This window comes from Paramormyrops kingsleyae, chromosome 22 (assembly GCF_048594095.1).
Source record: "Paramormyrops kingsleyae isolate MSU_618 chromosome 22, PKINGS_0.4, whole genome shotgun sequence".
In the NCBI taxonomy this organism is placed as follows: Eukaryota; Metazoa; Chordata; class Actinopteri; order Osteoglossiformes; family Mormyridae; genus Paramormyrops; species Paramormyrops kingsleyae.
The window spans coordinates 9,638,965-9,651,051 of record NC_132818.1 but is presented as its reverse complement, the minus strand read 5'-3'; the positions used below and the strand labels follow the sequence as shown (position 1 = coordinate 9,651,051).

Below are 12,087 nucleotides of genomic sequence, written 5' to 3'. Positions count from 1 at the left end.
TTCAGTCTTTTCTCCCCGTTCTAATGCTGTGATATTCACTAGGGTGCAATATTTAGCATTTTTGGAACTGTTCATTTATACCAGTACGTTTGTAGAGAAAATACTTAGAATTCATTTGAGTTGTTTCCTATTTTGGGGTATTTTTGTCATCGTTTCAGACGCTTCGCCCAAAAGAAGAAAAACAATCGATTTAAAACTAGTTTACAGATTCGATTTTCATTGCCTCAGACGGAAGCATCTCGAATTGGCTACCTATATACAGTATGTGTCTGTCTGTCTTTCTCCCTTTTGTTCCGTTACTTTACAGGTTAACGGTCTGTCTTCGTGATATTACTCAGCAGCAAAAAATAGACGTTAAGTTCCAGACAATAGACTGCAGCCTGAAACCTAAGAGCACCTTAAATTTTATGCCTGTCATTGCACCCTCTTGCAGTGAGTGGTTTTTCCTTCCACTCGCGAGATATCCGTTATAATTAGATATCCAGCAGATATTGCAGAGTCTCGGGCGCTGCAGTCTAATCCCGGCTGTTGACATTCCTTTCCTGATCTAGTTTGTTAGCTTCTATTCTGTTTCACCACAGACTTAAAGACGTACTGGATAGATGCTCCTTTTTTGTTGGTTCAAATATGTTAATTATAATATTTAAAGGAAGTCTAATAGGGTGGGGGTGGTTGTGCAGGTGCATGTGGTTGTCGCGGTTACAGAACCCAGAAAGTATCACGCTGCTGCTGTCACCAAACCAGCCGGCCCCGCCTCCTTCAGCAAGTGACGCCGGTCAGGATGTAGATCTGAGCTTGAACTCGTCTCACCTCTGCAGTTTTTAATAAGTTTGCTTGAATGTGAAAATGTAAAAGCAGAACAGACAGAATGTGTAGAAACCAGGGTTCTGTACTACGAAGCGGGGTTACTGGCTTATTGGGGTAACTTGTCGGATTTAAGGTAGTCTGAGCAAAATGTAAGTGAACGAATATGAAGTCCATTTAAGCGACAGACAGTCCATGTTTTTACTCCCTCCCAGCTCCATAGCACTACCTTAGAATATAACCTAAGTTTGCCAGCACATTAATCCACCCCAGTTGGACTGTCAATACTGTGTTTTGATATGCAGAGACTGTTGACATTTGTTACCGATATCATCATTACTTTATGTTATCTGTTCGGCAGTGATAACCAAAACGGAAAATGCTACGTTAATGTATCACTCATACCATCCGTTCAAAGTAAAAAGCAAAGTAGTTCAGTAAATGTCCAACTCAATAAATATGTCATATAAATAACGTCTTTGTTTGTCTGTATATGAAACCCAGTGATTAAGGGCCTGCATCATATATTTGATTTAAGGACAGCACCTGAAAAGGCACAAATGCAGTGCTCTCCTCTCCTCAACCAGGAGCTGGGAAGGATGTAGACTGTCTGCAGAAGCACTGGTCTAGGGGGTCAAAAATATCTGCATTTGTTGTGAACATCCACCCACACGGCTCATTTTCAGGGCAGACACATACTTCATGCTGCAGTGTCTCTTTCCTGGCTTTTCAGTGGGAAGCGAACAAACAAACGTCTTAAATCTCTCGCCTGCTCTGCCTTTTCCCCTTATGGTTTCCGACAGTAAGTAATGCTGACTTTCTGAGCACACGTGCACCGAATCCCCAGGGAGAAAAGTTTGCCATCCAGCTGCAAGCTGAATGAAGGAATCCTGAAGCTGCAGAGAGACCAGAGGCCTTTCATGCTGTTACTTGGAGTCGCCATAAGATGGCGCCCTCAGGTCACAGAATGCAGTGACAGAGGATTCATTCTGCCAGAAACTGTGCTGCTCAGTCAAATGAGCTGGTTTGTACAAACTGAGTTTAGGGCTAAAGAGGGATTCTGTACAGTGGTTTTGGAGCAGCCCAAACCACTTCTGGGGAGGAGGCGTGTGGGGCTGTGTTGTAGACGGATAGCAGGTGGTTTGTGGCTTTGTGGGGAGGGGGCAATGCCTGTGTAACACATGACTGTCTCTCACATGCCCTTCAGTCCCGGCCATGAAACAAGCCCCCGCATCAGTCCAGCCGCAGTTTGCTCAGCACTGTTGGAACAGTAAGTCGCTTCCCCTTCGCTGGGGAACCTGGTCCAGTCCAACTTTCGGCACCTGTGGATCACTTTCCGACGCGTCCGATTCCCCCACACTTCAGTGATCCCATCCTGGTGGGTCGTTGTAAGGAATCAGCTTCAATTTTACCTGGGTGGCTCCACTTCTGACCCCCACCCCCCCATACCCTCCAGCCTCGCTTCTCCCTCCCAGCCTCGTCCTGACGGGGAAGCCGGGTCTGTCCTGCCCCAGATTTCAAATCCTTGTTTCTTCTACCTTGTGTGTAGTAAGCGCCCCTGCTGGGAAGCCACACTGCCCACAGTGGTGACGGACGGACGAATCTGCTTTGTTAGTCATCCCACCATCACTGTCCTGTTCCGCACAAGCCTGGCAGCCAGATCAGACAGGCAGCTACTTGGTATAGAAGCATGAGCTGCGTATACCAGTGCAAAATAACAGTGCTGAAAGTGAGCTGTGTAGCAGGGAGGCCCGTTTTAGCTACACTGTCAGAGGCCAGTTACTATGTCGGGAAGAGGAGGTGTTTTTTATCCCGTAGCAAGTGAGTTTGTGTAGGTGATGAGTGTGATGAGTGTGGTGAGTGTGATGAATGTGGTCCTGCAGGCCAGACACATAGAGGGGGTGGCAGAGGCCACACGGCCCCAACTGAAAGTGCGGCCAGGCAGCAGGAAGCGGTTTAGCAAGAAAAGAAAAAAACGGGCTTTTAAAAAAAGAGGGAAATGCTAAGCTGGGTTTTTTTGTGGGGGGGGGGGGGATTCTGGTTAAGCAAGAACAAAAATAATAAGAATATTTATTAATGATATGTATCATTTATCCACTTACTCGTGAGTTGCTTTCTATTTAAAGCATTATAATAAACTATGAATAATATGATAATAAGCAGATAGTGGTGTTCTGCACCTCCGTAAGGAAAATGACAGATCTCTGACTCCTTGTCATGGACCCACCTTGATGGACCCTGACGGTTTGTGTGTGAGCCGGCCTGTGGTACCAGTCCAAACCCCAACTCCAGTGCAGTGCTGGGCCACATGCTCCATGTACGTCAAGGGTTCTAGGCCCGAAGGGGATCCCCGTAGCAACAGGGAGAATAGAAGTAGCCTGATGGGTGAAGTGAATTTTAATTTTGCTGGGTAGTTTGGGCAAACTCATTTATATTCATGAGAGAAGCTTCCTGATTGGCTGGTGAAGGCATTCACTAGCCAATCAGCTGGTACTTCTCTCATGAATTTTAAGAAGTATTCCCAAACCACCCTGCAAAATGAGAATTCACCGGGGGAAATCGGGATGGGTCAAAGGTCAGCAATCACAAGCTAGAGAGCATGTGTTTGGTGTGCAAGGGGGGGCAAAGGTTGACAGGGACAGGAGGAGACAAGGAGGATAGGACCCCTCTGCACAGATTCATGCATGCACTTGCCATGCAAATGATTTCCCATGTGATTGCAGCCTGAGTTAAATAATGAAGTCAGGGCCCCTGGATTTTGGCGGGGGGCTTCGTATTAATAACCGAAGGGCAGCATTTCTGCTGAGTGTGCAGTGTCCCATGTGCAAAGCCAGCAGTTTGGCCAGCAGACTGAGCATGCACCACTCGGGTCAGCTGATTGCTTCCCCAGGGGTATGTGTGCGTGTCTGTGTCCGTGAGTCTGTGTAGTTAGTTTGCTCGCATGTGCACGAAGGTTACTACCGTCCGCTTCCTTTGTGACCATAGTCAACCTGTCAGCGTTTTAAAGGCTGCATGGAGGGAGCTGATTCCAGTGAGTGTCTGAGTGGCCGGGAGAAGAGAGGGTGCGAGAAAGTGCCTAGAAAAGGGGGTGCAATGGAGCCCCCTCAGTGGGCTGGGGGGCACTTTCCCTGCTGATTTAATGGGAAATGTATATTTAGGGACACAACATTTCTGTAACCTGTTGCCCAGCAACAGTGGAATCTGGCTTTGTACACAAATGCTTGAAAAGGCACAACTGTGCACATTTCCCTTCTGTGACAGCAAAATAAAAGTCTTTTTCAGGCCATTAGAGCGAGTGGGTCATATGAAAGAGGGATGACTTATAGATGTAGGGTTTTTAAATGACTGTCCTTTACAGACTGGCTGAGGCTATTTTATGTATCTGTACAGTGTGCACTTTTATTTGCGTATCAGGTAATGAAAAGTTATTAAAAAAAAGATGCAGTGGGAAATATGTCCTGTTATTGTTCTTCTTTGTAATATCGATTCGTAAATAAAGTCTTGGCTTGCCTGTCTGACACAAAGACAAAAGGTGCCAAGGAGCCCCCCCCCCCTTAGTATTTACCTAAGTTATACCAAAATATAATTCCCCCACCCCCTGTATATGAGGTGATAGTCAAGGGGCTGAAGAAATGAAAAATCTTGTAAAGCCTGTTCTTGGTAGGTTTATGTGTATATGTGTGTTATTGTGCAGAGTGATGAGAGAGAGAGCGAGAGAGAGAGAGAGAGAGAGAGAGAGAGAGAGAGAGAGAGAGAGGGGAAGGGCTGTTGGGGACAGCTCAGAGAGCCACAGACGGAGTGGTGAGCAAGGGAGGGGGGGCGGAGAGCATGTGAGCGGGAAGTGGACGAGGCACAAACAGGATCGCGGTCGAGGCGCGTGAACGACTCCAGGATCAACCACCCGACATCCGAGCAGGAGTCCCAGGGACACAGGAGATCGGGGGGGCTTCTCCGCAGCCATGGGGACCGTCGGCGAGCTGTGCGCGTCCAGCTTCCAGGCGTTTCTCTGCCCCACCATGCACTCCAGCAGTGCCAGTACCACGTCAGGTATGTGCCGTCCCATTCTGGCCCGCGCCCGCTGTCCCCGTCGCCCGGCCAATCCAGGCACCCCCGCCTCTGTAGCTTTGATCTGATTGGCCGTCTTTTTAATTATTTGAGAAGATGCCTAGTGCCACTTTACCAAGCTTAACGAAAGGGCCGGCAGTGCGCATTTAATGAAGGGAAATTTAGTGATGGAGAAACAGAGCGGAGGATGGAGTGCCGGAGCGAAAGAAACTGGGGATGATTTTAATGTTGGGTTGTTGCCGTGGTGACGTACTGTTTGCCGAGTCTCTGAGAACCCCGGGTCTGGCTGTGCGAGTGGTGAAGGGGCTGTAGGGTGTGAGTTTGCTGGAGCCGTGAAGGATGAATTGGGGTTCATAGTCTGTGGTGTTCCAAAGGCTGTTCCTATGAAGATAGCAAGGCTGATTGCCTGCTTACTCAAGTTTAATGTTTTCATGCCTTATTTTAACCTTGGACGTCCCTCGCCGGCCCCTGTGTGGCGTGTACAGTTTGTGGCACAGGTTCGAATTCTTACAGAACAGAAGCCTGTTTCTTTTGATCTAAGCAACATGGAAAAGGAAATCTGATTGGCTCCGCCATTCCTGGTCACATCTGTGTGGCATTATGGGTCATGAAACATAATGCTTGGTGGCTTTAAAGCCTATTTATGTCCTTCACATGAATGACACCCAAATGGTCTTGATTAGCAGCACCGGCCTGGTCCGCGTCCTCTTGGACGTGGGGAAGTGCAGTGTCTCCTCCTGTCAATGGGCGGCCTCTCCAGCACAGTCTGGGCCTCTGGTAGATGTGCACCGGCTGGAGGACAACTTTCAGTGAGCCTTCTGGGTCAGCCCCCCCCCCCCCCCAAGTTGACAGAAATAGGAGGAGAACCACTGGCTAGTTCCGTGAGACGTGATCGATCCCACCGCCGCCGCCGCCCTCATCTCCTCCAGCTCTTTGGCTCAGCCTGGATTTTTCCCAGGAATGTTTGTCTTGAAGCTCCAATCTGCCACCTTGGGCCTGATGGCTCCGACGCACACAGACGCACACAGACGCACACAGACGCACACAGACGCACACATGCATACTTGCACACAGACGCACACACACACACACGCACACAGAAGCACACACATGCACACATGCACACAGAAGCACACATATGCACACATACACACACATGCACTCAGCTCATTGTCCCTTTTCTCAGAGTCGGAGGACCAGTTATGTCTCAGTCCTCTGTCACTCGGGCTCCTGGTGTCACTGCGGTAATTACTGCAGTACTGCAGTTTTCATGTTTTTCATGAGAATTTTACTCAGATGCGGTTGCTAATTACGGACTGAAAGGTGTCCGGAAGCAGCATGACCCCGGGTTACCTACCGGACCATGCCGGCAGCCTTTACTTTCTGTCGGATCTGTTCAGTTCCACGAAGTTCAGTTTATTGCAATTAAGTGGCTGACCGACTGAAATTCTCCCACGGGAACCAATATGAGAAAAAAAAGTATGAATGTAGAAGTCGATCATGTGTTCTTCTGATTTTCTTAGGGTGGGGGGGGGGGGCATGGCAGAAGCCGTTTGTGCTGTGGACAGTAACTCTGTCGTGGTTTTAAGTGTTTTCGTTGCGGCTTTTTGGCGGTTAGACCCACGACATGCAGACACTTCTGTTCTGTCTATGAAAGAGGAAGCGATCTCATCTGAGAAACGGCCGGGTCAGCGGAGCGAGCGTCCGCTGGGGGGGGGAGGGGGGATGGGTTTCTGATGCAGGGTGGGCCTGTGTTTCACCGGCTGAACCCAGTTAGAGGCTGAGGCCTACTGATGCATCTGCTGCAGTAAGTGTCTTGGGAGAGAAGGTGCCACACCATGGACTCTCTGCGTGTATAAATGTATAAATGTCATGCCGAGCTCAGCCGAGACGCGACACAACACCCACATGGTCCATATGTACCCGTACTGGTAGCTCCATCGAACATCGATGTCCGGTTCTGTGGATCACTCTCCTTCGGATTGATTTCTTGGTCCATCCCACCACCTCTTGGGATTGCCGTCGTGCCCAGACCTTCTTCTGATTTGCGTGGAGGCCGCTCTGATCTATTCTGTGGCCTGCAGGTCAAGCTGAAATGGGACTGGGGGGAAAGAACGCGACCCACTCTTCCTCCGTGGTCCTACTGCATCCGTCCACCTCTGCATCTTCCCAGAGGCTCTGAAAAGGCAGCTTTGACTCATGTTTGATTAAACCAGCCCACGTTATCTGTCTCACTTCCCGTTGAGCTACAAGATCTTCGGTGGATGGTTAGCCATGTGAAGTGACCCCCAGTGTCCCCTGTAATCTTTCCCACATAGATGAGTGGGGGTCTAAGTGACTCGTTCTTTTCTTTAATGACTGCTCACGCTTATCATTGTCCTTTCCACGGACCACACCGTTTTGCTGTCAGGACAGTGATAGTCCCAGCCTGCTTTTCAGGACTTTTCTAAAAGTATCACGTGACCGTGAAAACAGCGCCATTTCACTCCGTAAAAACATACAGACGCTCCCTGGGTTACGATGCGTTCTGAGAATGCTATCATAAGGCAAAAATGCTTTTTAATACAATACACCTAATCTACCAAACATCATACCCATAAACATGCTTAGAACACTTACATTAGTGTACAGTTGGGCCAAATCATTAACACAAAGCATATTTTATAATAAAGTGTTGAATATCGCATGTCATTTATTGAATAATTATACCCATTGTAAGGTCTAATTTTGATTTAAATAGTAATGACTGTCAGTTGAGTGTAATTCAAAACAGAAAAGCAAGTGTCAGTAATAAACCAATAGAAAGGCTTTAACGATGGCGATGTGTTGCTGATGTGTCACTGGGCTTTAGGCAGAATCCTGCAGACTGCTGAGAGATGAGCACCCAGTCCAAGTCTGTTCCTCAACCTTCCCGTCATTTTGTGTGATTTGAGGGACGGCATGAGGCGGAAACTGTGACCGTCGTAGGGGGTCACGCAACCCGGTACTTCTGAGGTTTAGTTTTGAGCAAGAACGTGACATGAGGGGTGTAATGGCCAGTTTTTCCCCTGGTGACAGATGGCTGTTTGTGGGATGGAAGAAGAAAAAAGCCACCGCTTAGGGGCTGTGTGTCCCTGGTGGCTGTTAGCTGAGAGCTCGAGGTTGGTAACAGGCAATCTCGCCTCCGTCTCCCTGCGGGCAAAAGGCCTTTCCAGAACCAGCCAGCCCCAAACTTGTGTCCTCGTTTTGTGCCTTTCTAGAAAGTTTCCTGGGCTTCTGAGAAGGATTCTGGGTTGTAAGTTGGGCTAGGGCTAGGCTATTGCGAGCCCTCTCATTTGGCACAGAGAAGCTGTGCTTGACAGAACCAGTCATGACACTGTAGTCATTCCTCCTCCGTACCACTAGAGGCCAGCACTGCTTTCAGACCTGAGGACGAGTACTTCAGCTGTTGAGTAATTTCTGACTCTATGTACTTTAATGACAGTTTTACTCACTCTGTCTTTGTAAACAAAGTGTGACTTTTCAAAATAAGCTTCACCGGCAGAACATTACCAATGTTTAACAAGGTGAAAGCGTACCTCTTCTTAAAAATAAAAAGAAAAATAGCAATAAATAAATAGAAGATGCTCTTTTGGAAATGCCACGTGCTTCAATATCAGTGAAATATTCCCTGGAGATACAGCAGGGTTCACATTTGTATACAGTGCCATCTGGTGGTTGTCTCAGGAACTTGCACTACGTGTAAGGCGATCTTTAAACCACTTTTTGTGTGGCTTCACAAAGGAGAGCAAAGGGCTGAATGTGCTCAACAACACATAAAAGGCAAAGAGAGAGAGAAAGGACGACGAGCAGAGTGGAAGTGAGAGTACCAACTCTGAGGACCCTCTGAGCATTTAAGTTTCAACAAAGGGTATAAATACCAATCCTTGTCCAAACAATAAAACAAGAATAATACAATGAGCTGAAGCAGCTTTAACTAGCTGGAGTTTTCTGCTGCATTTGTTTAATGTGTTGGCCGGGTGGGGACACCTCTGACTAAAAGAGCTTCCTCTGTTTTTTCCCAGTGGGAGATTCCCGGGCAACTCCAGGCCACAAAGGGACGACCCCATTAGACAGGCAATGTCTTTATTCCATCTGTTCTTGAAAGGCGCCACCTATGGGTGGATAGGGTGCTTTGCGGCAAATCTGCTAATGTAGCCTAGTACCCAGGAGCCTAGCCGACACCTGTGGAATGGCTGCGAAAATCTTCACGTCACTAAGGTGCCAGTCCCGGCTTGTTTTTTAATCATTTTTTATCACATTCCTGAGCTGTTTTTTTTTTTTTTTTACATGCCACAGCTGCTGTTGGGCCCACATGCCATCTGTTTCATTTCTCGATCTGGTGGTTGCGTTGGAGTGGAAGCCAGTTTCCTTCTGTTTTTGATGCGTGTGAGACTGTATGTTTGTTACTGTTGCCTAGCCAGAGCCCTGTCATAGATGAAAGCGTTGCCATGACAATGGGTCCTTTCTCCACAAGACGTAGATCCCCTGTAAATATCTTTTCAACTAAGTGTTGCTGCCTTTCTCTCAAGCCGCCAAACATCCCGTTCTCCATATATGACTCTGGCATCACTTAAAAGATGAATGGAAATTTATACTGGGCTGCAACAATTAATAGTAGATCTCATTGAATGGATAAAGTAGTCAGGACCACTTATCCAGGGTCTGGGCTCCAGTTCTCAAGTCTGTTCATAGGTTCAGAAGCTCACAGCCTTTAAGTTGTTTCCTGTGTCTTCACAGGGTATTAGTGGGGCTGTTAAGGCGTCAGATGATGTGGGTCCTGAGCCAATAGTGTGAATGCAGAGCGGACATTAGCCCGGCAGAGGCCTGGCGGCTGGACCCCGGCGGGCTCCCAATCACCCAGTACGCCATGATCGATGGCCCCACGTCGAAGATGCGGGCAACAGTAGAAGATGAAGATGTGTGAGGCCGTTACAGGGTAGCTGCTGATTGCCCTCCGCCGATCTCTATCGCATTACCGCAGCCTTAAATTGCATTACGGTTTGCATCACTCTCACTGATGAGATTTTCTCCCGGCCAACCTGTGTTTTTCACAAATGTTTATCCAATCCAAGTCGCCCCTTCCAGGTCGACATCATCATCTCCGTAATCAGACTATAGTTTCTGTCTTCCTGCCTTCCCTGAATCTCTTAGCTTTTTGCCCCATCTAGAGAACTCATTTCAAAATTAAGCTTTATATCCTATAAAGAAGGAAACAACCTTTAATGAGATCTGTATGCTACACGCTATTAAACCTTTATTGTCCATTACGTGTATAATATGTTATAATCTAACAAAGACGCATCAAGCTTAAGTTTTGTCTAAAGTATGAATGTTTCCATTATAAGTATCTGATCCTACGGAATTAAGAGATTTTAACTGTAGCTTGATAATAAGTTATTAGTTTGCATGAAATCATTCCATATGATTAAGAATCGCGTATATTTTGGAAGGAAATAAATCGTGAATTTAACCTAAATGTTAGCAGCCAGACCACCTGCAAACCTCCTGACTCTCTAAGGTCATAAAGGATCCTTGGCCATCTTTCACAAGAGCAGCAGTGGTACCCCGATGTCCTGGGTAAAACTACCCACTGTGGCCCTATCAAATACGGCCTCTCCTAGTCATCCCCTACATCTAACTGGTGAATCTCTCCTGCTCCTTCACCACTGTGTGGTGAGTGTACTGGTGCAGAATGGCTGCCTCCGCATCATCCAGGTGGGGGCGGCTGAAGTGGCTCCCCATTGGTTCTGTAAAACGCTATATAAATGTAACGTTCTTTCAAATATGTATATACCACAGTTTTTTTGGCTTGTGGTTCGGCTCACTTTCTCCTTCTCCATTCTCCTTTTTTCTTTGGTGCCGGACGGCTTTAGCTCATTTGCAGATGAAGCACTGGCATCCGCCTGCGATTCGCTGAACTGTTTTTTTTGACCTGAGAAGTGTCCTTCATGCTTGCGATCTCACAGCCTGACAGGTTGTGATTTTCTTTTTTGGGCACATGGCAGCACGGGTGTGTACTGGAATTTTTTTCCCAGACAATATTTACAAAATGAGTGTGGAAAAAATGGTCAGTATTATACAATGCCACTTTTTTTTTTACTGAATTATAGCCAATCCATTCCTTTAATGGGAATTCAGGCTAATTTTGCTTTTAAGAACATTCTAGCTCTTCTACCAATTATCTGGATTTTATTAATCATATTTAAAGAACCCAGTGACCCTGGGTGATGTGCTCGATTAAGTACCATTGAGTTCTTGATCATACCTGCATTTATTGTAGTCCTTTCAATAAGTAATACCTCATGTGACCACTGGAGGTCAGAAAAACCGTTCGTGCTAATGCAAAAATTTTTTTGTGTGTGTTTTGAAATCGTAAACAGGAAATGTTACCATGTGTCAACGACCCGCAGACATGTTCTGCGTAGACATATTAGAAGATTCGGCCTTTGCTTGTTAAATATTTGTCTCACGCACAAAAGGAAAATCTTCATCTCCCTCGGGCACTTTTCTTTATACGGAATGGGGCATGTTTACTCGTCTGGTAAGCTTGCCAAAGGTATTGAGCTGTTTTGCAAGGCAGCTGGGGCTCTTTGTTTGTTTTTGCCAATCCAGCTCAAGGTCTGGACAGTGTGAAGATGAATGCTTTCGTCATGGAGCTCTGCTTCCCAGAAATAACAGTACATAGAAAAGACCTGCTGTCTCTCCCCACTGAGTGAAGCGACAAGCTTCATTAACACTGTAAGAGGATTGTAAATGGATTTGCTGCACTTGTTAGTGCCATTTGTGGGTTTATTGAGGGCCGCCGTGACTGCGAGGCCTTTGCCAGGCTCTCGCTCTGTGCTCAGCGGGCGCTTGGAGACACCAGGTCCTGCCACGTGCCATTCAGACCCAGACAGGCACCCAGCCACTGCCTCTCCTTCCAAACCCCAGTAAGCTTAGTCATTACTGCCACAGCAGTGGCGACTAACATTCAGTCCTTTGTAAGAGAGGGTTTACTAAACCTTCGTCAGAGAAGACTCAACATTCTTTCTTTTTCTGACCCCTCCCTTTAAATAATGAAAAAACAGACTCTAGGCAAAGAGCATCCTCATCACTCAGCATTCACTTACATGCCACCAGTAGTTGGCTATGAATCCAAAGGTCAGAGGTCTTTGGGAGTTTTACCGGACAGGTGGAATTCGTTAAGGACGCAAACTC

At 47.1% G+C, this 12,087-nt stretch overlaps 1 protein-coding gene across 2 annotated transcripts in view; it reads left to right on the top strand.

Moving 5' to 3' along the window:
• The window catches only part of LOC111853183 (cytohesin-1-like), a 38,166-nt gene that overhangs the window by 1,064 nt on the left and 25,015 nt on the right, over positions 1 to 12,087 (top strand). Inside the window, exon 1 of one of the 2 annotated variants that reach the window (XM_023829834.2) lies at positions 4,613 to 4,851. The exons of the other annotated variant lie outside the window; for it this stretch is intronic. Coding sequence (XP_023685602.2) covers positions 4,764 to 4,851 — 88 coding nt within the window. The 5' untranslated portion in view covers positions 4,613 to 4,763. Of the gene's footprint in view, positions 1 to 4,612; positions 4,852 to 12,087 lie in introns of those variants that run through there. 2 annotated transcript variants of the gene reach the window in all.